Consider the following 23,491-nt stretch of genomic DNA (forward strand, 5'->3'; position numbering starts at 1 on the left):
ATAGCTTGAACACATGCAATGTTATCCATCTGAATTTCAAGCTTGTCAATCTGGCAGTCAATTCAACCTCTGCTCTAAAAGCAGAGCAGTAACCAAAACTTGTTGCAAATGCTGTCACAAATCTACCAGCATAGTCCCTGATGATTGCTCCACATCCTGCTGGGCCTGGGCAGCCTTTAGCGGCGCCATCGCAATTCAACACAAACCACCCATATTGAGGTGCTATCCACGAAATGTTGGCTGCAATTTTGTATGGCTTTTGCTTTCCTTCATTCTCAATTGCATCCCATATAGCTCGCCTTGCTTCATCATATCTGATCTGTAGAAAGGCTATGAAATCAATTGGAATTTCATCTCTACGATTAAAGGTGAAGCAATTCGAGAAAAAATTCACAATGTGGCTTTGGATGTCCAGTTTATCTTTAAGCCATTCACCACTATCTATATATGGTGATAGATCAAGTTGACCCTTGCACTTATATTAGTCACATATATTCTTCAAATTAAAAAATATTCACCTTTTTCAAATACAGAATATTGACAACTATTTAAAACAAATAATATCTATTTAAGCCGTGCAACACATAGGATTCAAGTAGTTATTAATAAAGTTATAAGTTTGAATAACCCTAATCATATGCGAAGAAGTACATATGAACAACTATAAATTATACGTATTATAAATTTTGGATAATTTTCTAGTTAGGGCTAGGGTAACTTGATCTATCACCATAGCTAAAAAAAGACATCATTGAATCTCTAAAGAAAGTTGATGGTACACTTTGATCTCCTAGGGGATCTTCGGCGTGTTCATTACTAGCGTTGAAATAATAGCCATATAAAAAAGTGAGGATAACACAAGTCGATAGAACAATCAAAATATGAGTTGTTGATTCGAATCGGTACATAGAATATGTAGTGCAAACTGAAGCTGCCATCACAAACTTGAAATATCCGTAGTCTGGAACTGGCTTTCCAATACACAATCCTCGAATCCTATTAAATTCCGCCCCACAAAAACTCATAATAGGCAAGCTTAATATTCCTATGAATTTCGATTCTATCGTAATTTCGATAGTTAATCGGAAAAAGTAAATACTTATAAACTGCAACCAAAAGTAGAATAACATAAAATTTCGACCATTAACCTCACAATCCATCAAACATTTTAAGGAATTAATGAACAATTGGAAAAACGAAGAAGCAAATATATAAAGCTCCAATCAGTTCAGTTCAGCTCTAATCAGTTCAGTTCAGCTCCTAATTTCCTTCTCTCATAAAATATTCACTTCAGCTCAATTCAGTTCAGTTCAGTTCTAATCAGTTCAGTTCAGTTCTAATCAGTTCAGTTCAGCTCTAATCAGTTCAGTTTATGTGAACGGATCCTAAGAAGATCTTTTATTCCGTTAAGCATTGGATTTATACCTTTTTTATATTAAAAAAATGTTGTGTTTATCATGCTAGTGTTTTTCAGGAAAATACCGTTAATGTTTGTTATATTGGTTATGGTTTTCGAAAAAAAAAATTCCATTGTTAAGCTTATGGTTGGAACGAACGAAAGAAATTAAGAAATATTATGGCTTACATTATTTTAGTGATTTTTGTACTAATAATACTAAAAATGTATTTACTTAAAAAATTGGAAAATATTATAACAAATGATTTTATCCACAAACCAATTTCTTCTTTTCTTTAAATTATTTTTTTGCAATATTTATAATTCTTTTGGTTATACTTATTACTTTTCAAGCACATGAATTTGAAAGCTTTTTAATACAATTTATATATAAAATTATTCATAAATTAACAAATTACGTGAATTGTGGTAATTTTTTTCGAAATAATATTTCATTAAAAGATCGACATTTTGACCATGTTTCTCGTATTTCGATTTCCATAAAGATGATGTCTCCGGTAAATGGGCAAAATCCACTATGTAATCCTCCATAGGAACCTTCATTTAATCTGTTAAACAATAAATCTAACCGAAAAAAAGAAAATTTAAAATTCAAAGATTTAAATAGCAATAAAAACAATAATAATAAAAAAATGATTAAAAACATAAATTAAAATTTAAATATTTAATGGAAATGACCTTCATAAGCCATGAATGTATAGATTATTGTAGAATTTATTAGGAATCCTATCTTTAATACGATTTGTTCCATAAAACAAAGTATAATATGTAGAAGGCAGAGAAAAACCAGAATATATTCAATTGAATTGGCTTTTTAGAATTTGGGTATTCTTCATTGGATTTCTTGTTTTCAGAATTTGGGAGAAAAATTGAAAATTTTCAAATTTAGGGTTTGGGTTGAAAGAGATGTTCGTTATATATATATATATATATATATATATATATATATATATATATATATATATATATATATATATATATATATATATCTTTTTTTTTTACAAAGAAATTTAAATTCGAAATGAAAGAAAAAATAAGATTAAATTAATCCGTGAAATTTTTTTTTTTTTAAAAAAAAAACATACCTTGATCGGGTGTGGCATAAAAATAGAGAGGAGAAGAGAGAAAAGAGGAGAAAAACAGGAACGACTATGTATTTTATGATTTTATCTTATGGCCTTAAATTATTATATATAAAACAAAAAACAGATTTTTAACAATAAACTTATTAACTTGTCATGCAGGTTGGGTAATTTATAATTTTTTCTTTTACAAAATACTTTACATTTATAATGTACACTCATACAATTCAAATAAAAATATGTACTTCCTCCGTTTCTTTTTAGTTGACACATTTCTTTAGTCACGTTTGTTAATGCACTTATTCAATCATTAATATCTTTAATTATCGATAAGCTAGCAAAAATTATGAAAAGTTGATAATTTGAAAGTATATAACGTGACGAATCTAACAAGATCCCACATGATGACTATATTTTTCATTACGTATAAAGCACAAAACACGGTCAAAGGGAGGTGTGTGAATAGTGCTAAAGTCAAAACGTGTCAACTAAATAAAACGGAGGTAGTATATATTTACCTGTTCATCATATATTGCATGAACAAAAACTATAATGGCATACTAGTTGAGGTAGGCACTACCAAGTCAATAGTTTGTATTCTTTGTAATGATTAAAAAAAATACTTCGGGCATGTTCACTTTAGACGAATTTTAATTCTATTAAGTTCAGTTCAATTCAGTTCAGCTCCAATCAGTTCAGTTCCTAATTTCCTTCTCTCATAAAATATTCATTTCAGCTCTATTCAGTTCAGTTTAGCTTAGCTTCAATCAGTTTGGTTCAATTCAATTCAGCTCAGCTCAGTTTTTTTTATTTACAATTTAATTTTGTGTTCATCTTTAAGTCTCTTTGGGGGCGTTTAATTAGTAGATTTTAAGTATGAAATTGGAATGAGTATTGAAACCCATTGTAGCCCACTTGTGAGTGTCCCAGATTGGAGAAATAAAGTGAATAATGTTCCACTTTACAAGGTAGAGGAGTACCTCCTACTATTGCCAATTGGTTTTAGTATGGAAGCTCCTAAGCCTTGTTTGTGGACCAAACTCTTCTCCTCCTTGTTCGGGTTGCCCAGGGCCATTTCATATTGTCATGAAATGTAACAATGAGTAAAACTCATACCTAATGTTTCCTTAACTTATAAAAACTGTAAAAAAAAAAAACTCTTATAAACCTTAATTCTGCTCAATTCAATAAATGTGAACAGGCACTTAGTGCAGTTTCTCTAAATAAAAGAGCTTAGTATACTTAGAGTGAAATTCGGAGCTATGTTCCTTAGCTAGTTAGCTCACTTCCTATAAAAACACACACACACTAATGCCTTGATAGCATACTTTTTAACAACAAACAGCCGATTTGACTTTTAGGCCAATATTATTTGTGCAAGTCTCAAGTCATAACTCCAATTCTTAACCGCCCAAAATGTTCAAACACTTTGTTATAAATATAATACTTCGTCTAGTAGAATATTTTTGACCTATTCTTACCTTCTTCTAACTTTCTTCACACAATTTTTTTCCCATATTTTACTTCATTCATAACTTCCCTCCTTTAGGCAACCCATTTTCCCTTCTATTCTTCCTCACAATAGCACAATATAATGCTTGTTCATCTACACCATCGTCGAGTTTTGTGCATGTTATTGATCTTGGCCAGCATCACTTCATGTTTGCATACACAAGTATTGGGAAGCCGTGGTGGTAGATATCAACTTATGGAGAGATCAGCAGTAGTAGTAGATCATGCTACTCATCAGAAAGAACCACAACAAGAAGAAAGAGTGTCAAATGATGAGATTAACGTTGACAAAAAAAACTTCAAGAGTCGTTGTAGTAGTAATACTACTTCATCTGATTTTGAAGGTTTTGTAGGAAATAGTAAAAGAGTTGTTCCTACTGGTCCTGATCCGTTACATAACAGGTATAATTTCTTACTCCCTTTGTCCGAATTTATAGGTCATATATTGTACTTTTCACAGCTTAATTTATTAGTTATTACTTAACATTAAATTGAGTATTTTTCATGGTTTAACTAGGAGTTCAAAAGGTATACATACTGCTTGTTTAGGATAGTCTATATTTAGATTTATAGAATAATTTGAAATAATTAACAACGTGACAACTAAATCTGAATAACGTTAACGTAAAAATTTGTATATTTTGGCTTCTCATTACCTAGCTTGTTAACAATGTAGATCAAACCTCCAATAAATCATCGTTATTAAACAATATCAAGCTTGTTCTAGGTTGATATGGAGGTAATTATTCTAAATTAAAAAAAAAAAAAAACACCTAGACTATATTGTCGGTAAGTTGACCCTTGCTCCTAAGACAATAGGTAAGGTAAGAAGGAGAAGATAGAACCTTCTTTTTTAAAAGTGATACAGTAATGCCTAGTCTAATCCTTGAAAGGGTTATTAACAACTTTTTTTTTGTTAAATTTTTTTTTTTATATTTTTTATTATAAACTTTGCTTTATCTAGAATGCATAATTTTGTGCAAGGCATTGGTGTGTAGACTTAAGATATATAATTAGTTACTAATAGCATATTTATCAGAGTAGAAAGCAATGTCGATTTTCTTATATGTATACAAAGTACATAGTATATAACAAAGTGGGATGGAGGTTTTTAATTGATTTCAAAATATATGTAGCCAATGTTAGATATCCTTGAATTAGATTGATAAACTTTATAACAATTTTAAAATATTACCATGTCCCAAAATCAAACCTGTAGTAACTTTCAAAAAACTAAACTCGAGTAGTTAAGAAGTCTCCATAGAGAAATATGAATATTACATATACTCGGTATATATTAGCGTGTCTCTTTATTTCAAATTTAATAAAAATAGACAAATATTTTGTATTATTTTTTCGTTACTCAATATGAAATCACCTTCTATATCAAGAAAGAGAAAGAATACATTAGTCCAACATAGTTTACAACTTAACTAATGAATGTTCGCTATTCTATAAGTCAACTCTTGATAAGGTAGATATTTACATAAAATACCTAATATGTTCTTATATGTGTCATTTTAAATGATTATCGTAGAAATTTTAAAAATTTTATCACATGTATAGACTGTATTAGGATTTAGTGTTAGTGAAGACTGTATTTGAACTCTTTTTTATGAAATGTTTTCTTTCTTTCAAAAAATTAATGTGAATAGTCCTATATATTATATTAGCCAAAATCAACTTTAAACAAAGAGATTTGATGCATAGTAAACACAAATTTCAAGTTTGTGGGAAACACTATTATGCTTAGGATTTGGCCCACCAAAAATGGGTTAAACCCAGCAAACCCTATTTTATGGCTTATGTTTCGGCATCACGAGACCTTAAAAAGTCAACCTTGGAGGACCTATTAGTAACCCCTCGATCACCACTACAAATGCACTATATATATTAAACTTTGTTTTTAGGTCACTTTTCATCCTTTGGTTTCATTCTTTCAAATTCTTTTGTGTTTGTTGGGCATGGTTCCCACACACTTTCACTAATTGCTCAATTATTTTACTAAGTGCTCCTTAATTTGACTTATATTGTCTCATTGGATAATGCTACATAATTTTTTGACTTTCTTGAACATTGTTTCTTCTTGTTAAGTGTGAGTTTTGCTTATGCTTAGCTTTTCGACCAAGTAAAACCCATAATTTATTAATCTTCAATTTTCATGGTAATTCGTAATATTAGGGTGATTGATGGTCGATTATTGGCTATTTCACTTAGCTGACTTGATCAACTTTTTTTAATGACAATTTATGTTAATTGTTTGATAATTGATTGTTTTAAGATATATTTATTAGTAGTGATATTGCCAAGCTAAGCTAGAAACTAATTGCAAAATTATGATGAACACTTAAAGATGCAAAATCTTTTACCAAGCAAGGGTTTCTTGATTATATACTATTGAACCACAAGGTCTAAATTATTCTTGATTCAATTTAGTATGAGTATGTTTTTATGATATCACCTTGACATCATCATGGCCTCATTTATTTGTTTTTCTTTTTACACCTATTACTACTATTTCTTTCGTATAATGTAAAATTTCTAATAATTAATAATTTTAATTAATATTATTATTATATTGTTGAACAGGGATGATCAGACGTAGATGGGTCAAAAGCAAAGGCCACGAACACAAATTACAAACTTTGTACTAACATTACACTGTTAATCGTAGTATATGGTTGCTCCACTTTCATTGATTGATGAATGATTAATTAGGTGGGGTTTGAAAATGATCACTTCAGTAATTTTGTCAATTTTGTACAACAGCAATTATTCATATTACTTTGCCAATTTTTTAAAAATATTTTATACTTTTTAATTTTGAGAGTAAAAGACTAAGTTATAATGTCGTATCGTGCTTATGCCAAACTACAAATAATTTTAAGTACTGTAATTGGTCACAATGACAAGTGACAATCATACTTTAATAATTAATATTGTCATAGTTAGTTTAAATTTAATAATCACATCCATTATTCATTCAAATTATACTAATGATATAATTAGTTAATTACAAACAATAAGTTTATCATCAACTGACAAATTATTCCTAAATCATCCGACTTGAAGATAATCTAAACAGTGACATATCCATGATTCAATTTGTGTAAACAAAATAATAATAGTTAAATACGGATTACTTGTTTTTAAGTTGCATAAATTGTTTTTATTGTTATACTTTATTATTAGGGCTAATAACTTAGTTTACACCTGCATGCAACGTGTGATAAGTATCAAACAATGTATCACAAAAGATCGATTGACAAAAAAAAAAAAACTTTATTATAATAAATCTCTAACGAATAACGAACATAGTTTAATAGAACTACAAATTAATGCAATTCTAATTATTAAATAACAAACTAAAAACGTACATAGAAAAATAATTAAACAAATAACCTAAAAAACATGGTAATAGTAGAATTCGAAATAATCTAAGTAATAATAATAATCCTATTAGTAGAATTATTACTTAAAACTCCATGTGACGAATGAGATCAACGGCATTAGTAGCAAGCTGATCGAGTGGCGTAACAATGTCCTGAACCCTTTTAATCAACACATCCCTAGCATGCGAACCTTGAACATAACTTGTACAATGATTAACAGCATTAAGCACATTCCTTACGTCGTTAATCATGCTCATCCTCTTAGACTCCTTCTCTTGCTTATCACCGCCGTTCAAGTGATTGCTATCCTCCAATGCTTGGTTTAATCCCAAGACCGAGTTGGCGATAATGGTGCTACATTCATTGAGTGAGCTAATTTCATGAGATCTAAGGTTAGGTTGTTTAGCTTGGTGTGTAAGTTTACTAGAGGCGGTTTGAACCTCGGTTATAGTGGCCATTATAGCGAGATTTGTGGACTTTTTGGGGTGGCTATTGATGCGGCCGGCTTGGGGGAGTAGGGTGTTTAAACATAGTGCGACGTTTGTAGCATCGTTACATGTCTTTTTGACGAATGCTACGTTAGGGGAATCGGCTGCAAATGCAGTAGTAGAAATTGAGAGGAGGAAAAGGAAAGCCGAAACGAGGAAAAGTTGACGAGCCATTGTATTGTATTGTATGTATGGAGATGAATGTGAAGAGTTTGTTGTAGTTTTTTGATTGCTGGTTGTATGAATGGGTTGAATGAATTGAGCCTATACTTATAGTTTTTATGAAGAGGGGAGTAGACCTAGTTTAGATTGAATTATGATTCTAATAAGTTGGGTTTATAAGATATAATTGTATGAGTCCAAGATTATGTAAACTTGTATTTGTATACTATACTGGTTGATATGATTTGGATTCTTAATTTTGTAGTAGATAGAATTGTATTGTGTTATAAGCCGTACGTAGTTGTAAGATATTCCAATAGTCCTATACTCCTAGTTAAATCACGTAAAAAATTATATTAGGGATATAGGATAATTTATTATTATTATTCTAAATAATATTATAAGATCTATATGAAAATATATCACAATAATATATTTTCTTATATTCCTAATAAAACTGGAATTTAAGTTGCCTACAAAATAGAATTGAATTAAAAGTGGTATTCATAAAGTGACATAGACTTTTTATTTTGATAAAATTATATTACCTCCACGTTAAAAGTTTCATGAGGCGTAAAATTAGAATTCTAAGTTGTCTAGAAGATAGAATTGTATAGCAAGTGGTATTTTCAAAATTCAAAGTCATAACTTATGCAAACTTATACGAATTTATATTCTTTTTTTCCAATAACACGGTTAAGATATGTTTAGCTTTAACCTATTTTAAAGAATAGAAATTAATCAAATTACACCATGTCCTAATCTTTTATTTTACGTAGTATCCCTGTAGGTGTCCATGAATTACAATTAGGTGTCTACAATATTTGTATTAATATTTAATAATAACTTGGTTTGTTTGAAGAATAATACAGTAATATTTGATTTAGGTAATGATTGCTTAATTATTTTGTTTTTGGACTTGCAACTCTGCGTTACACGAAAAGAAAATTATCGCTAATTTCTCGATCATACATTGCCCCAATACAGTTCAAATTCTCAGACTAAAGAACTCAGAATCCAAGTGAAAATACTATGACGAATAGAACTCATCAAATGACAAATCAATCAACTGCACAAAAAAAATACGGAGTACTTTGTATATCCAAGCTTTACGCAGTACAGTAGTTCTATACAATACAGAGCTTTCTCGTAAATTTAGTACAATTGTTAATAGAATTTATTACTGCGTTAACTATCAAAATGGTGAATACATTACACATGAATCTGTGATTGCTATGAAGATTTTTTATGTTCAAAAATAGATACTCTCTTATGGGAACATTGCTTGCCAATGTAACCCATCCTTACACATTTCTATATCTGGGGCACTATATTACACTTACTATAAATAAATGGTGTATCAAATGGAATCAAAAACAAGATATAGGAGGAGAAAAATAAGAGAGGGTGGAGGGTACAATCGTACAATTGACTAGAGCTGATTTCGACTTCTGCAGAACTTCATAATCTGAATGATCTGTCATCCTGAGCAATGTGCGTAGATTCCAAGCAGCTGAGTAGCCATTGAAGCATGCTCTGGGGGAGCTAGGCAGTTTTACATGCCACGGAGATAATCACAACATTTTCGAATACCCATCTGCTCAACTAACTTGCAAATTGGGTAACTGGGGAGGATTAGAGCTGATCAAATTTGCCCACAAATTAGCCAGGTTCAGAAAGTAAGGCTTTCCACCCCATGTCACTGTCTTGAGTGTCTTCAAGTCTGTGGAAGAAGAACAATCAAAACAAAATTTAGAGTGACAAAAAATATAAAAGAAATTGAGTGAAGCAAATGACCAAACTTGCCACACATTTTTAAATGTATAAAAAATTGAGTGAAGAAAATTATCGCTAATTTCTCGATCATACATTGCCCCAATACAGTTCAAATTCTCAGACTAAAGAACTCAGAATCCAAGTGAAAATACTATGACGAATAGAACTCATCAAATGACAAATCAATCAACTGCACAAAAAAAATACGGAGTACTTTGTATATCCAAGCTTTACGCAGTACAGTAGTTCTATACAATACAGAGCTTTCTCGTAAATTTAGTACAATTGTTAATAGAATTTATTACTGCGTTAACTATCAAAATGGTGAATACATTACACATGAATCTGTGATTGCTATGAAGATTTTTTATGTTCAAAAATAGATACTCTCTTATGGGAACATTGCTTGCCAATGTAACCCATCCTTACACATTTCTATATCTGGGGCACTATATTACACTTACTATAAATAAATGGTGTATCAAATGGAATCAAAAACAAGATATAGGAGGAGAAAAATAAGAGAGGGTGGAGGGTACAATCGTACAATTGACTAGAGCTGATTTCGACTTCTGCAGAACTTCATAATCTGAATGATCTGTCATCCTGAGCAATGTGCGTAGATTCCAAGCAGCTGAGTAGCCATTGAAGCATGCTCTGGGGGAGCTAGGCAGTTTTACATGCCACGGAGATAATCACAACATTTTCGAATACCCATCTGCTCAACTAACTTGCAAATTGGGTAACTGGGGAGGATTAGAGCTGATCAAATTTGCCCACAAATTAGCCAGGTTCAGAAAGTAAGGCTTTCCACCCCATGTCACTGTCTTGAGTGTCTTCAAGTCTGTGGAAGAAGAACAATCAAAACAAAATGTATAATTTTACGCATCAAACATTGCAATGCTATCTATTTCCAAATTATATAAAAGCGATAGCCACAATCACCAGCGCAGTACACAAATATTGAGAATAAGCATTGAAATTTGCAAGGGAAGCATACCAACTGCAATCTTTTTAACAAAGAGAATTCTGCTTCAATCACATTGAACTTTGGTCCTTGAAGAACCTCGAGGAACTTGTTAAGACAACTGCTTCTCTCAAGGTCTTTCTTTGAAAATACTTCCGTAGAAGTTATACTCTCTTCCAATAGTTTAGAAATTTCCTATGAAGGAAAAACAGGCAAACAGAAGTATAAGATAAGTACAGAATTATCTTTGCATAGAACTCAGGCAACTCACCTACAGTATCATTGTCTTATAAAATTTGGTGTAAGAGAACTGCTAACCTGCATTTCATCATCAAGCGCTTCGACTTTACCCCCATTGCCATTTACAACATCTGAACTTCGAGCTTTCTAACAGCAAGCACATTTCATTTCAGTGTCGAATTATGAATCACTTAGGGATTAGAAAACCAGTAGAAAAATACAAACCTTTAGGTCATCTAGTTGGCATGAAAGAAGAAAGCATAATGAATCCCTCAATTGGTCATAAAAATCCATATAAGTTTGCAATTCTGGTAACTGTTTCTGAGCTATATTTCCTGGAATAGCTGGGGACAATTGTTCTCCAACTCCATTGTCTGAATATGCACCTTTAAACTCCCAGGAATCGTCATCCCAGTCTTCATCTTCTTCAAATGAAGTAGTTACTGCTACATTTGGCGGGGAGTGCACTCCATTTTCAGCAGGTTTTACAGTAGAATCAACTGAAGATGCAAGCTGAGCTTGACTGTACAAATTTGATACAAGATCTTTGATAGATATCACTGGTTTCTGGCCACTGAAGCTATTCCCAGGACTAAGAGTAGGCATAGGGGCCACTTCATTTTGAAGATTCAAGGGATCACTGGATTCTTCAGTATCATCACAGAAGAGGGATAATGGCAAGGCTCCTCTAGATTGTTTTGTTTGGGTTTGATTCTCCTATAAATTGTCAAAATAGATACAAAAAGAAATCAATTTAGTCATTTTTTACACACTAAGTTCATCATGATAAATGGTCAGTGTGAAACAAAACAATACCATCACATGATCTAGCATGAAACATAAAGAATTCCTCAGCTAAATAGGGTATGCATTCAAGCTAATAAAGCTTTAATACTTACCTAAAACCTATATTCCACCTATATTCCTCATGTGCATTCATGCACCAGTGTGGAACAATCACTAATACATGCACAATGTCTAAGGTGATGACGAGTAAATGATTCATACATCACAATGAGAAATATGGGTTAAAAACTTAGATAATAAGGGTTGCTATTGGTTCCTAAAAGATGTACTTGATACAAGATATGGACAGTACCAGACTTCCAATAAGCATAAAATTGCAAACCTGGGCTTCTCCATTTGGTAGCTGAGCTTCAGCAGGATCCATGCGGTCACCAACTTGCTCTTGCTGCAACCAAAATAGATCTAAAAAGATACTAAGGATGATAATAGAAGCTAATTGAATTGAGATAAAGCTTCAAGTCACCTTCTCCTTCGACACAACTTCTTGAGATGCATCTACGAAATCCCCAAAGTCATCAAAATCATCATCTTGATTTATAGAACTTGCATTTAGTCCACCCCCATTGCCAATGAGTTCAACTTCAGAAAAGGGGTCCCACATAAAACCATTTGTTGTGCTTGCGCTTGACTTGATACTAACATCCATTTCACTGGATTGATGATTAGGGCCGTTTTCATACGATGCAGCAAAAAAATCAATAGATTGAGGTCCGAAACCGTTAACACCAAGCTTGCGGTCAACAAATTTGGAAGCATCCTGGCCTATCAGTTAACACAATAATTTAAACACGTCAAAACCAATGTCTCTTCTCCCAACAGAAACGTCAACAAACTAATACCTAAAAGCATGCAGGGAAGAATATCATATCGTACTACTCTTTTAACAAATACACCAGCAGTAACATTCATAAAAAGTAACCCATAAACAAAGTCTAGAATTAATCAGCATATAGTTACTTCCTGAACAAAGGACAATATCACCATGCTCCTAGTCCTAGGAATCACATGGATCGTTATAAGTTGAAAAAATATGCACAAACCAGAAGGAAGAAGATGGATATTTACATTAAAGTCTGGATATAACAGATAACACAAGGGAGGCTTGTTCTCTCCCAAAGTGTTAAATAAAACTAAAAATGCTCCAAAAACATTCATCATGGTATTTATCTACTCCCTCCGTGTTTTTTTAAGTGATACATATTGACCGGCACATAGTTTTAGGCAATTTAATTGACTTAAATAAAATAAGAGGTAAGTGGGGTAGTGGAGTATTAAAAAATTGTTAAAGAAAGATAGTGGGGTTAATAGTTTATTGAAAAGTAATATATGTGAGAGGAAAGATATAATAAAAAAGTAGTAGTGGATTTGGGTGGGGACCATGAGAGGGGAGATATATAATATTTTAATGTATTGTTTTGCCAAAAAAGGAAATGTATCACTTAAAAAAACACGGCCGGAAATGGAAAATGTATCACTTAAAAAAACACGGAGGGAGTAACTAATATTCTCTTTATATAGCCTTTCTAAGTCGAACCAATTGACTAGCTTTTCCTAACTTATTCTATCAACTAATTATACATAGCCTACACTGCCATCCCCTTACACTATGTTTGGATGACAATAGTAACGGAAAAGGGAGGGGAAGGAAAAAGAGGGAAGGGAAAGGGAAGTAAGGGGAGGTAGAAGGTGACCTTCCATTTTTCTTCCAAAACTTGCCAACAATGACGGGATTTGGTTTATTTAAAGGGGAAGGAAAATGGATCCTCCCAATTCCCTCCCCTTCCCTCCTAGCATTAGGTATCTAAACAACGAATAATGCGTCCTTTCTTTGCTCTTCTCTTCCTTTCCCACCATTTCTCTCTATCCAAACATAGTGTTAGGCTAGTTCATAACATAGATCCCCATGACATATCCCACACCAAAAATTGAAGGGCAATAGTAAACTTTCGACCCCTCCCTCCAACCTCTTTTCCAAAAAGCTCTTCCATGTAATTGTTTCATTAGTAGATTAATGTATCACTTTTGAGATAAATACTCATCAAGCATTCCCAAGTACCAAACAACCTTCAAAATCATTACTTTCTCCATCCAAATTCTGAACTAAACCAACAATAATTCGAAAACTATAGAAGCTCAAATATTAATCAGCAGCCCAAAATCCCCAATGAAGCAGCATAAAATCAAATATTTACACAAACATTATTAAAAGAAAGCCAACATTCTCAAAAATCAAAATCATCTTCTACATTGGGAGGGGGGTGTTCAACAATACCGGCCTGCTTTTCTTGGTCTCTTGTTGTCGAAAACTCGATTTTTGATCCAGAAACCTCAGGTACTCCCTGTTCCTAACAACAAAGTATAAAGTTCTTTAGTATCTAATTCGAATCAGCACTATAACATAAATTAGATGATACTACTGAATTTCATTCAAATTTAAACACCACTTCAAAATAGGAATAACCCAATAATATATATGATCAATTGTACACAGTTCTTCAACAACAAACCATTTAGAATAGAAAGGGTTAAAAGATCAAACAAGAGGAATTAAATTTACCTTTGAATTCCCTTGTTCTGTTACAAAATTCCCAGAAAATGCACCCTTAAACTCCCATTCATCCTCATCATCTTCTTCTTCTTCATTATTACCATTCTTCTTAATACTATTATCAATACTCAAATCTGAAGCCACCCCATTAAAATTCACATTAAACCCATTAAAATCAAAGCTCCCATAAGATTGAGTGCTTGGATTTGGATCAACTTCACCAAACAAGGACAAAGGCAAAGCTCCAATCGACGGCTTCGGCGGCTTGTTTGGGCCCGGATCAGCCCGAATCGGAGATGGGCCAGAAACGGGTTGGTCCCAATTGACGGAACTTGAGGAGAAGCCATTGTTATCAGGGAAATTGAATTGGGATTGAGAAGGGTTAGATTGAGGGGGTGAAGGATTGAAGAAGAAATCGCCCCAAACGTCGGCGATTTTGGAGGTGGAAGTAACGCCATTGATTTGAGGTTGAGGTTGAAGATGAGAAGGAGGAGGAGGTGGGGCGAATTTGAAATCGCCGAAGCTGAAGCCGTCTTCTTCGTGTTCCGCCATTAATGGGAGTTGTGAGATTTGGAGCAAGCTTTCTCTCTCCTGTTTTGTATGAGAAGAGAAGTGCCTAACTGTCGATGATGGTAAAGGTGTGTTTGGACTCTTTACATGATCATAATTATTTTAATTTTCATTGAATTTTAAATAATTCATGCAATAAAAATATGAAAATTTTGTCAAAATTGACTATTAAATCCTTAATAGTGAGTGACCCTGGGCGTTGTCCCGAGTTGCTATTGTTGTATACGTACAATCAATACACTTTTTAGAAGGCATTTTAAAACTGCAATTGTCATTGTCAAATCAAAATTGAGTTATTCTTTAAATATAGTTTTTTTTTTTTTTTTTTTTTTTTTTTTTTTTTTTTTTTTTTAATTGAACCTTGTAGTTTGCACTTATATGAATTTATTTCTATACAAATAGCATAGTTGATATTGGCTTAGATGGTTAAATAGTAATATGTGTAATAAGAGGTTTAGGAACGCTTTTCAATATACGGAGTACGAAGTAGAGAATAAAGAGTGAAGTAGGAAATAAATATGTGTGTTTTTTTATAATAATTAAACCATATGGTTTAAAGTTATATATACTAGTATTTTTTTTTCATAATTATAACATGTTTGATAATTAGCTTAGATGGCTATAGAGTCAATTTTGTTGTAAGTGGTTTGGGGTTCAAATCTTTTTATCATCATTTTTTTTTATTTAGTGATGGTGTGGTATGTGGAGATGTTGGGTAGGTGACATGGCGCCGTCAAATGTTTGTGAAGTGACGTAACGTCATGAATTGTTGGTGAAGTGACGTGGCGTAATTTGGAAGAGGCTACGTGGCGCACGCATAGACGTTTTTATAAACGTCTTTTAATATATTAGTATAGATTTTTAGAAGGAAAAAAAAACCTTTTAATAAAATTGTTGTAGAAAACCATACTTCATTTAAAAATAAGGATAAATGATCTATCTTGATTAAACAAATTGGTAATATTCTAATATAGAAAAGTTGTAATAACCATAATCCATTTGAAAAAAAAAAAAAATTGATACTTTGTTAACATTATATGAATTGCTCCATGGTTTCGATTTCATTAGATTAATTTTATTACTAATACATCATAATATTTTATAGGGTTTCATATGTTATACAAAGTTTTTGGTTAAGGCGGTTTTAAAAAAAAGGGTTCCTCGCCCTAAGATAGGCTAAGAGGACCTGGGTTTATGTATATAATGTGAAATACAAATATAATAACACTAAATTAGAATTAGAGGACACGATTACGACAAAGTGAAAATCATAATAAGTAATAATACTTGTATATGATAATTATCACTGGTATTGGGAGGGGGTGTTGACAATTGAAGGAGAATAAGACACTAGTGAAGAGAAAGGTGGAGAAGAAAAAAACTAATTGTTGTAAGAATATAAAAAAATAAAATGCAAAACTTAAAAAAAAAAAAAAAAATCATAGTAAAACTATATTAAGGTAAAACATTATTTGTGCCAAGTGTCAAAAAAATCAAATAAAAAGGACGCGGTTTTTTTTGTATATCCGACATGCACTTAAGTTTGTTAATTAACATGAGTGTGTGTCAAATGTTATGCTCAATACAAATACAACAATTGGATGATGTGTTCGTGCTTTACAGTAATGTTAGTTTTTATTCGATTACTTCAAAACACAAATTCTTACATTATTATCCAAGCAACGATAATTAATTATAATTCTAAGTTATATCAAGAATACTTATACATGCATGTAACATGTATGTACATTACATTCTAGCTACCTTAAAAATAAAAAAAATAATAAAAAGTTAGGACAAGAATGTAGCCATATTGTGCGGTCCAAAATAAAGTTGAATATTCCAATATTGTACTCGTACGAGTTAAAATCTTGCCTTGCGGCTTTGTCGACATCAATGCCAATCTGGAATCCGCTAACACCATTTTGGGTGGTGTAATGCTGTATATGTATGCCTATTTCTCTGCTTTATTGGAAATCATATGTCACCCTCATAATGGAATGTTTATGAATTTGACACCATAATACGAACTTACCAATATAATTATTCCTTATCTGCTAGTCATGCTTAGATCTTCATTCTTCCATGATTTTAACGATAATCAACACTTAATTTTGCACATAATCTTTCTTTTACACTTTTCTCCATTCTCTAAAAACCTTCTATTATTTCGCAAACTTTTAAAACACTCCTCATTAATTCTCGAATAATGATTCAATTCATAAAAGGTATCGAATATAAAGTTTGTCATTTAAGGTTTTAAATACAATTTTTACTTGCAAAAAGTTGTTATAGCCAGTCTTTTATATATAAGATTGTAAATGACAAATTATTCTGAATAAAAACTAGTTCGATCTTCATCTGATTAGCACCTAATGAACCTTATTAAGCTAAGAATGCCAACGGTCCAAGCTAAGCTTGACTGTAAATGTCTAATATTGCATATACATTGTGCACTAAACCAAATGACCTATAAAGCTATAATGTAACAACTACTACGTACTAAGAGTACTAACAAAACGATGCGGTTAATTGCAATAAGGATGTACACATAAAAAAACATACAACAATTTTGGTTCAACTTTAATCCATCTCATAGCGTGCACTTCTTCGAAAATCATACAACAATCCTCACCTGAAAATGACAATATAATGTATTGATGACCCTAATACAAAACAAACTACAATGTCTTCTACAAATTAAAGACCATGTCCTTCATACATGCAATTGACACGAACTAGCTACTAAACTAAGAAGAGACCGGCCAAAATAGGCAAGAAATAGTTAAACAACCCGTAAACTACATCAACGGCATTAGAAGCAAAGCTCCCTCCGGGGGCACTTGTTGTCAACACTACCACCATCCAATCGTCCTCTGACCCAACACCCGCTCCAGTGAACTTTGTATCATTGATGTACCGAGCAAAGCCAGTCCGAGTATAGTTGGTAAGGACAAGGGTTGGAATGAGCTTTGAGACGCAAACTGGTAAGATGATGCCATTTGCTGTTGTGTTTGGATTGATTTTACATTTCTTGAGCAGCTTCGGGTAGTTCAGGAACTGAGTTCCGGTGCCTCCTGGCACAGCATTGGCTGGTACGGTCGCAACACAAGGATGATCTTTCATCTCATCGGCTATCTCATCGGCCAGGCATCCTGCTTGCTTGTTTTTGGTTAAGGCTGGGAGTTGTAGGGAGTTTCTATAGCTGTTTAGACCTTGGAGAAGATTATCTTCTTCTTCTGCAATATGTATGAAAAGATTGTTAACTACTTGCATAATTACGAAAAAAGCATTAAGATTATCTTCTTCTTCTTCTCATAAAATATTGGTCAAATTCTAGATAAGCGAAAACCGATTAGTTGGTGCTAGCTAGTCGTCACAAAGTATTGAGGATGCCCAGTTTCTCATTGTTTCTCACATGACAGTTAAAAATAAATCAACAACTTTATTCAACTGTGGAGCCCACAATAATGAAAAAGTTGTTGATTTATTTGCAAAAATGCCCCATGAGAAACAAAATCATGAGAAATAGGGAATTTCCCCAAAATATTAGCTAGTTATGCAATTGAAAATGTGCTATAAAGAATAACTAGATTTCTTTTAATACTTTTTTCATTATTAACACGGTTGATCGTTCATACTTCATACATAAAACGAGTACATATTGCTATACAGCAAAAGTATATATAAATTTAAACAAAATGTGCTATAAAGAATAACTAGATTTCTTTTAATACTTTTTTCATTATTAACACGGTCGATCGTTCATACTTCATACATAAAACGAGTACATATTGCTATACAGCAAAAGTATATATAAATTTAAACATATATTCCTGCAACTCCAACCATAAACAATTTCCCTCAACTTATTTCCGTTTCCATTAAAAATAGTATTCATAAGATGAATAATAATCAATCATACAAATTATGCTAATTTCTTGAAAATTAAGTTAATCATACACTTTTAAATCCTCCATTCTATAAAGAACCTTACTTTTCGTTTAAGCTAGTTTCACTTTCTGTTTCCCTACTTTTTCTTAATGCCCTATACATTTTGGTATTAAGACACATTCTTTCTCTGTCTCGTATCAAAGCCAAAAAGGACACACTTATATATTCTAGCTTCTTTTTCCTTGATTTCTATTTGTACGATAATTCATTAAAATCTTAATTAAAAGAAGATAAGAAATTCAATATTGTTTCATGATTTTTGAATACCGACAAAACTCAAATTTGAGCCTAGATATGTAACACTAATAACCCTATAGCTATGGTATAACCAGGTACAAAGCGGGTGTACACCAACTAATTGATTCCGGTGAACAAAGAAATCCAAACAGGCCGTATATAGTTTAGAATCATATTAACAACTAGTAACGTGACAACTAAATCCAAACATGTCGTATATAGCTTATAATCTTATTAAGAACTAGCAACGTGACAACTAAATCCAAACATGTCGTATACAGTTTATATACATGTAAGAACAACTAATTAAGTAACATAAGATTGAGAAGGAAAGAGTTAATTTACCATCGTCACAATGAACGGGGACAAGAAGCAAAAGATAAGCATGAAGTAGAACCACGAAGAAAACCGAGAATTTCTTAGTCGCCATTTTGATTTTTGATCGATCTAATTACTCAATAATTATCCACTTTAATTGTTGATCTTCAATGATAGTTTAAACAACCTGCAACACATTAACAACAATGTAACTCTCATGAATTGAAATTCAATTAAATAAAAGTGGACCAACAAAAATATTAACTTGGGAAACTTACCTAAAGAGTTATGGCTTTGTTTTGAGTTATGAATCTCAAGTAAATTAAAGGATGAGGATGATGGAATAATTGTTTAAGAAGAATTATTAAAAATATTAAAAACTTAAAAAGGTGCCGTTAAAGGTTTAAACACGTTGCATACATGCATGGTGAATAACTGATTCGTCAACAAAATAACATTTATCCAAATTCAAATTGTTGTTGTAATACTCGATCTTCACGCTTTAACTTGCTATGACTTAGCGATTATTTTTGTAAAAATTATATATTAAGCCACGTGGCAAGCATGCATGTTAACAATATTGAAATTTCAACATGTATGTAATGTAATGTAATAGTGCAAACACATATATACCATAGCTAGCTTCTAGTTTAATGGATAACCCAAATTTCATTTTGGAAAATTTGTTTATTAATTAAGGTTTAGCATAAATTAAATTATCTAATTTTAATTTACCATATTTATTCACCATATTACCACCTAGCTTGTTGTATACTTCGTATTATTATGAGGTATCAAGTGAGCAAAAAATTTAGGTGCATATGACTTATGAGTGAGTGATTGGCCTTTAATTTGGGTGCATATAAACATATTAACATGTATTTTCACATCAACTTTTTTATTTTTTTTGAATAGAATTTTCACATCAACTTTGTAAGAAAATATAACTTGCACAAAAAAGAAAAATGATTATCCTAAAACATATTGCAAGAAAATTTTATTCCACTAGAGTTTATAAAACCAATAATATTATCTATGATTAGAAGTATTGTTAGATTGCGTCAAAAATAAAAATAAAAATATGGTATGGTTAGATTAATAATGGTTAACGAGTAGTGCAACAAGGGTGGTTCTGAGCATGAGCATGTGTAGGGTGGTCAATCGCACAAACTACTATATAAAGGCCCTAAACCCTAATATTTGAAATCTACTTATATAACATAAAGAAAAACTTATTAATCAATAATCCATTCTTCAATTATATCATAGAATTATAATTTAGTACAAAAAACTTGACAAAAGAGATGATTTTAAGGTCTAAATTAACAAAATTACACCGGGTTATTTTCACTGTTAGCATTTGTAGTCCTTCCTTTAATAGTGCATAGTGCTCATAGTGTATTGATCAATAAATGTATGCCTTTTGGTTTTGAAGTGTATGTGTTACTAGGATTTGATTATATCTTCTAAAATTCTATCTTAATCTAATTTGAGTTTGAGGTACATGCCTTTTAGTCTAGCTAATCTTTTGGCTTGAACTATATGTTTCTAATTTGGTTTTTTCATTAACAAGGTACACATGTTTTACATGCTAATGCGACTATACATTTGAATACACAATGTCACTATACACTCGGATACACAATGCTTACTATACACCCGGATCATAAACCAAGCGTTGAAGTTACATAGAGACAAAAGCGGTGAATATAGAAGGAAAAAGAAAAGGTTCCACAAACAACATACCCTAAAAACATGGAAAAGAAACTAGCTAGAAATCCACAAATGGAAAACAAAGTTCCGTTTCATTAGACGTGTCCTAAGGCAACGATCACCACGACACACGTAACTCTTATTACCATAGACACGTACTTTCCTAATTTGCATTCCCAAATTCTCTCTCTTATTACATTTCTATTCCCATGCAAACTTAGATCATGTATAAATTAAAAGCTAGAAGCTTACTAATTTCATGTAATTTAAATCCAAGCTAAATTAAAATATAAGCTAAAGTTTTTATGTTATTGCGTGGAGTGGTGTTATCTAGGGTGTTACTAGGAGCAACCACAAGTAGTGTATGTGTTGGAAGTACTAGTGTGTTTTTAAGAAGTAGCACATTATATCGGATCACCGGAAGTAACGTAAGAATGGCGTCGGGTGGCGATAAGTTTCCGGCTCAAAGGCAGCAGACTCAGCCTGGGAAGGAACATACCATGGATCCTATTCCTGAGGCTCTACGCCAAGATTATAGGGCCGCTAACAAGCTTCAGGTATAACTATTACTTTGTTCGGATTTAGTTGTCATGCATGTTACTAGTTTAAATTATACTATCAACATCGCGATTTGGTTGATTTAATGTTTTAAAATGTTATTTTTTCTCATAGTTAGTGGCCTGGTCTTGTGGATGTACAAACACACCCTCTTAGAGTTCTAAGTCTTAGCATATTTTATTTCATTTCTTCATGTGTTTGTGAATTTTTTACACATAATAAATTGTTTCTTAATTAAAGTGAGATTAGTTTTGATCCTTTCATGTCAAGAAGAAATTCAATTTTTATTTATTCAAAAGACCGACACTAAGTAAAGTAGTCCTTAAATAAAAGTCTCATTTCTCTAAAAAGATGTATTTTTTGTTTCCTTACCCAACCAGAAAGTCATGTACAATTGCACCTTCTGATGGCAGGGGAAAGTGGCCTTGGTGACAGGAGGAGACTCAGGAATAGGAAGAGCAGTGTGCCAATGCTTTGCATTGGAGGGTGCAACCGTGGCTTTCACTTATGTCAAGGGCCGAGAAGACAAGGACGCACACGACACCCTACAAATGATCAAGAAACACAAGAGCTCCGATGCCAAGGACCCTATCGCGATCCCAGCAGATTTGGGATACGACGAGAACTGCAAGAGGGTCGTCGATGAGGTAGTCAATGCATTCGGCCATATTGATGTGTTGACCAATAATTGTGCTGAGCAGTATGAGAGTACTACCGTGGAGGACATTGATGAACCTAGGCTTGAGAGGGTGTTCAGGACTAACATTTTCTCTTACTTTTTTATGACAAGGTAAAATTACATACTAAATTTGTTTTGTACAAGTATATACTACCTCCGTTTCAAAATATTTTTTATTTTGAAATATTTATATCTCAAAAATAATAGATTAAAGTTGCAACTAATATGAAACAGAGGTAGTAAAATGTGCCATGTTTGTGACTTTGGGGATATTCTCATGTATAGGCATGCACTGAAGCATATGAAGGAAGGATCTAGCATCATAAACACTACATCAGTGAATGCATACAAGGGCAACGCTTCGTTGCTAGACTACACCTCTACCAAAGGTGCAATTGTGGCATTCACCCGAGGCCTAGCTTTGCAGCTTGTGGGGAAGGGCATCCGTGTCAACGGGGTTGCTCCCGGACCTATTTGGACACCACTGATTCCGTCCTCCTTCGGGGAAGACAAGGTCAAAAGCTTCGGTAGTCAAGTGCCTATGGATAGGGCAGGGCAACCTAGCGAGGTTGCGCCTTCGTATGTTTTCCTTGCTTGCAATGGTGACTCCTCTTACATTACTGGACAGGTCCTCCATCCTAATGGTGAGAAACCTAACCACCTATTTTCGATTTCGGTTATTTTTGTGATGTTAACTTGGTTTGGGCTAATGTATGATCATGTTTGTTTCATGTGTGCAGGTGGTGTTATTGTGAATGCTTAAATGGTGTTTTGCTATGTGTTCTGTTTTTTGGGTTTCGGGGATGTTTACAGACAATGCAGTATAATAGAACGTCTTAACCAGTGATACATGGTTTAATCTTGTTTGTGTATCTTTCTAACTAAGTACCATTAGAGTACATTACAATGATATTAATAATATGTAAGGTAAGGTTCTAGATGGACCGACGGTTGATGTAACAAACGATGTTTCTTCTTAATCCGTGTTATTATGCTGAATTATCCTCTATAATGCTAAAAGTATAAACTATTGAAGTTAAAGCAACCAGTTTTGTTGTAATAACCTGCAAA

The 23,491-nt window shown here is 32.6% G+C and overlaps 3 protein-coding genes and 1 pseudogene across 7 annotated transcripts; 1 reads left to right on the forward strand and 3 right to left on the reverse strand.

The window, feature by feature from the left end:
* Positions 1-7,486: 7,486 nt before the first annotated feature.
* On the reverse strand, positions 7,487-8,065 carry LOC145603850 (pectinesterase inhibitor 11-like). The gene has a single exon (XM_081659826.1). The coding sequence runs from the start codon at positions 8,063-8,065 to the stop codon at positions 7,487-7,489; it is 579 nt and encodes a 192-aa protein (XP_081515952.1).
* A 1,058-nt stretch (positions 8,066-9,123) lies between these two features.
* LOC145604888 (uncharacterized) lies at positions 9,124-15,001 on the reverse strand. Of its 5 annotated transcripts, XR_014104975.1 has the most exons (9): positions 14,401-15,001; positions 14,116-14,188; positions 12,307-12,605; positions 12,166-12,228; positions 11,262-11,753; positions 11,115-11,183; positions 10,830-10,991; positions 10,377-10,673; positions 9,124-9,776 (listed from the first exon to the last, which is right to left on the reverse strand). XR_014104975.1 is itself a non-coding variant. In XM_081660873.1 (8 exons), the coding sequence occupies exons 1-8, from the start codon at positions 14,941-14,943 to the stop codon at positions 10,668-10,670; spliced, it is 1,692 nt and encodes a 563-aa protein (XP_081516999.1). In that variant the 5' UTR covers positions 14,944-15,001; the 3' UTR covers positions 10,021-10,667. The 5 variants fall into 5 exon arrangements, 4 of the variants coding, with proteins under 4 accessions (XP_081516999.1, XP_081516997.1, XP_081516998.1 ...); XM_081660873.1 differs by lacking the exon at positions 9,124-9,776 and having other exon boundaries at positions 10,021-10,673; positions 12,307-12,600; positions 14,120-14,182; XM_081660871.1 differs by lacking the exon at positions 9,124-9,776 and having other exon boundaries at positions 10,021-10,673; positions 14,116-14,182.
* Positions 15,002-17,706: 2,705 nt separating this feature from the next.
* LOC145603851 (putative GPI-anchored protein At5g19250 pseudogene) lies at positions 17,707-19,582 on the reverse strand (annotated as a pseudogene).
* Positions 19,583-21,488: 1,906 nt separating this feature from the next.
* Positions 21,489-23,183, forward strand: LOC145603852 (NADPH-dependent aldehyde reductase 1, chloroplastic-like). The gene is made up of 4 exons (XM_081659828.1): positions 21,489-21,740; positions 22,155-22,531; positions 22,706-23,064; positions 23,161-23,183. Exons 1-4 carry the CDS (start codon positions 21,489-21,491, stop codon positions 23,181-23,183), a joined length of 1,011 nt encoding a protein of 336 aa, XP_081515954.1.
* Positions 23,184-23,491: the final 308 nt, after the last annotated feature.

Source organism: Chenopodium album, chromosome 22 (assembly GCF_948465745.1).
Source record: "Chenopodium album chromosome 22, dcCheAlbu1.1, whole genome shotgun sequence".
Classification (NCBI taxonomy): domain Eukaryota; kingdom Viridiplantae; phylum Streptophyta; class Magnoliopsida; order Caryophyllales; family Amaranthaceae; genus Chenopodium; species Chenopodium album.

Bases quoted from the DNA above. Each gene is read 5' to 3' on its own strand.
- LOC145604888 (XM_081660869.1), bottom strand. From the start codon at position 14,943: ATGGCGGAACACGAAGAAGACGGCTTCAGCTTCGGCGATTTCAAATTC. The intron at 14,189-14,400 runs GTAAATTTAATT...CTTTGTTGTTAG, and splicing joins CAGAACAAGGGAATTCAAAG to GAACAGGGAGTACCTGAGGT. The intron at 10,992-11,114 runs GTTAGCAGTTCT...TTTCCTTCATAG, and splicing joins CGCTTGATGATGAAATGCAG to GAAATTTCTAAACTATTGGA.
- LOC145603850 (XM_081659826.1), bottom strand. From the start codon at position 8,065: ATGGCTCGTCAACTTTTCCTCGTTTCGGCTTTCCTTTTCCTCCTCTCA.
- LOC145603852 (XM_081659828.1), top strand. From the start codon at position 21,489: ATGTTATTGCGTGGAGTGGTGTTATCTAGGGTGTTACTAGGAGCAACC. The intron at 22,532-22,705 runs GTAAAATTACAT...TCTCATGTATAG, and splicing joins TCTTACTTTTTTATGACAAG to GCATGCACTGAAGCATATGA. The intron at 23,065-23,160 runs GTGAGAAACCTA...TCATGTGTGCAG, and splicing joins ACAGGTCCTCCATCCTAATG to GTGGTGTTATTGTGAATGCT.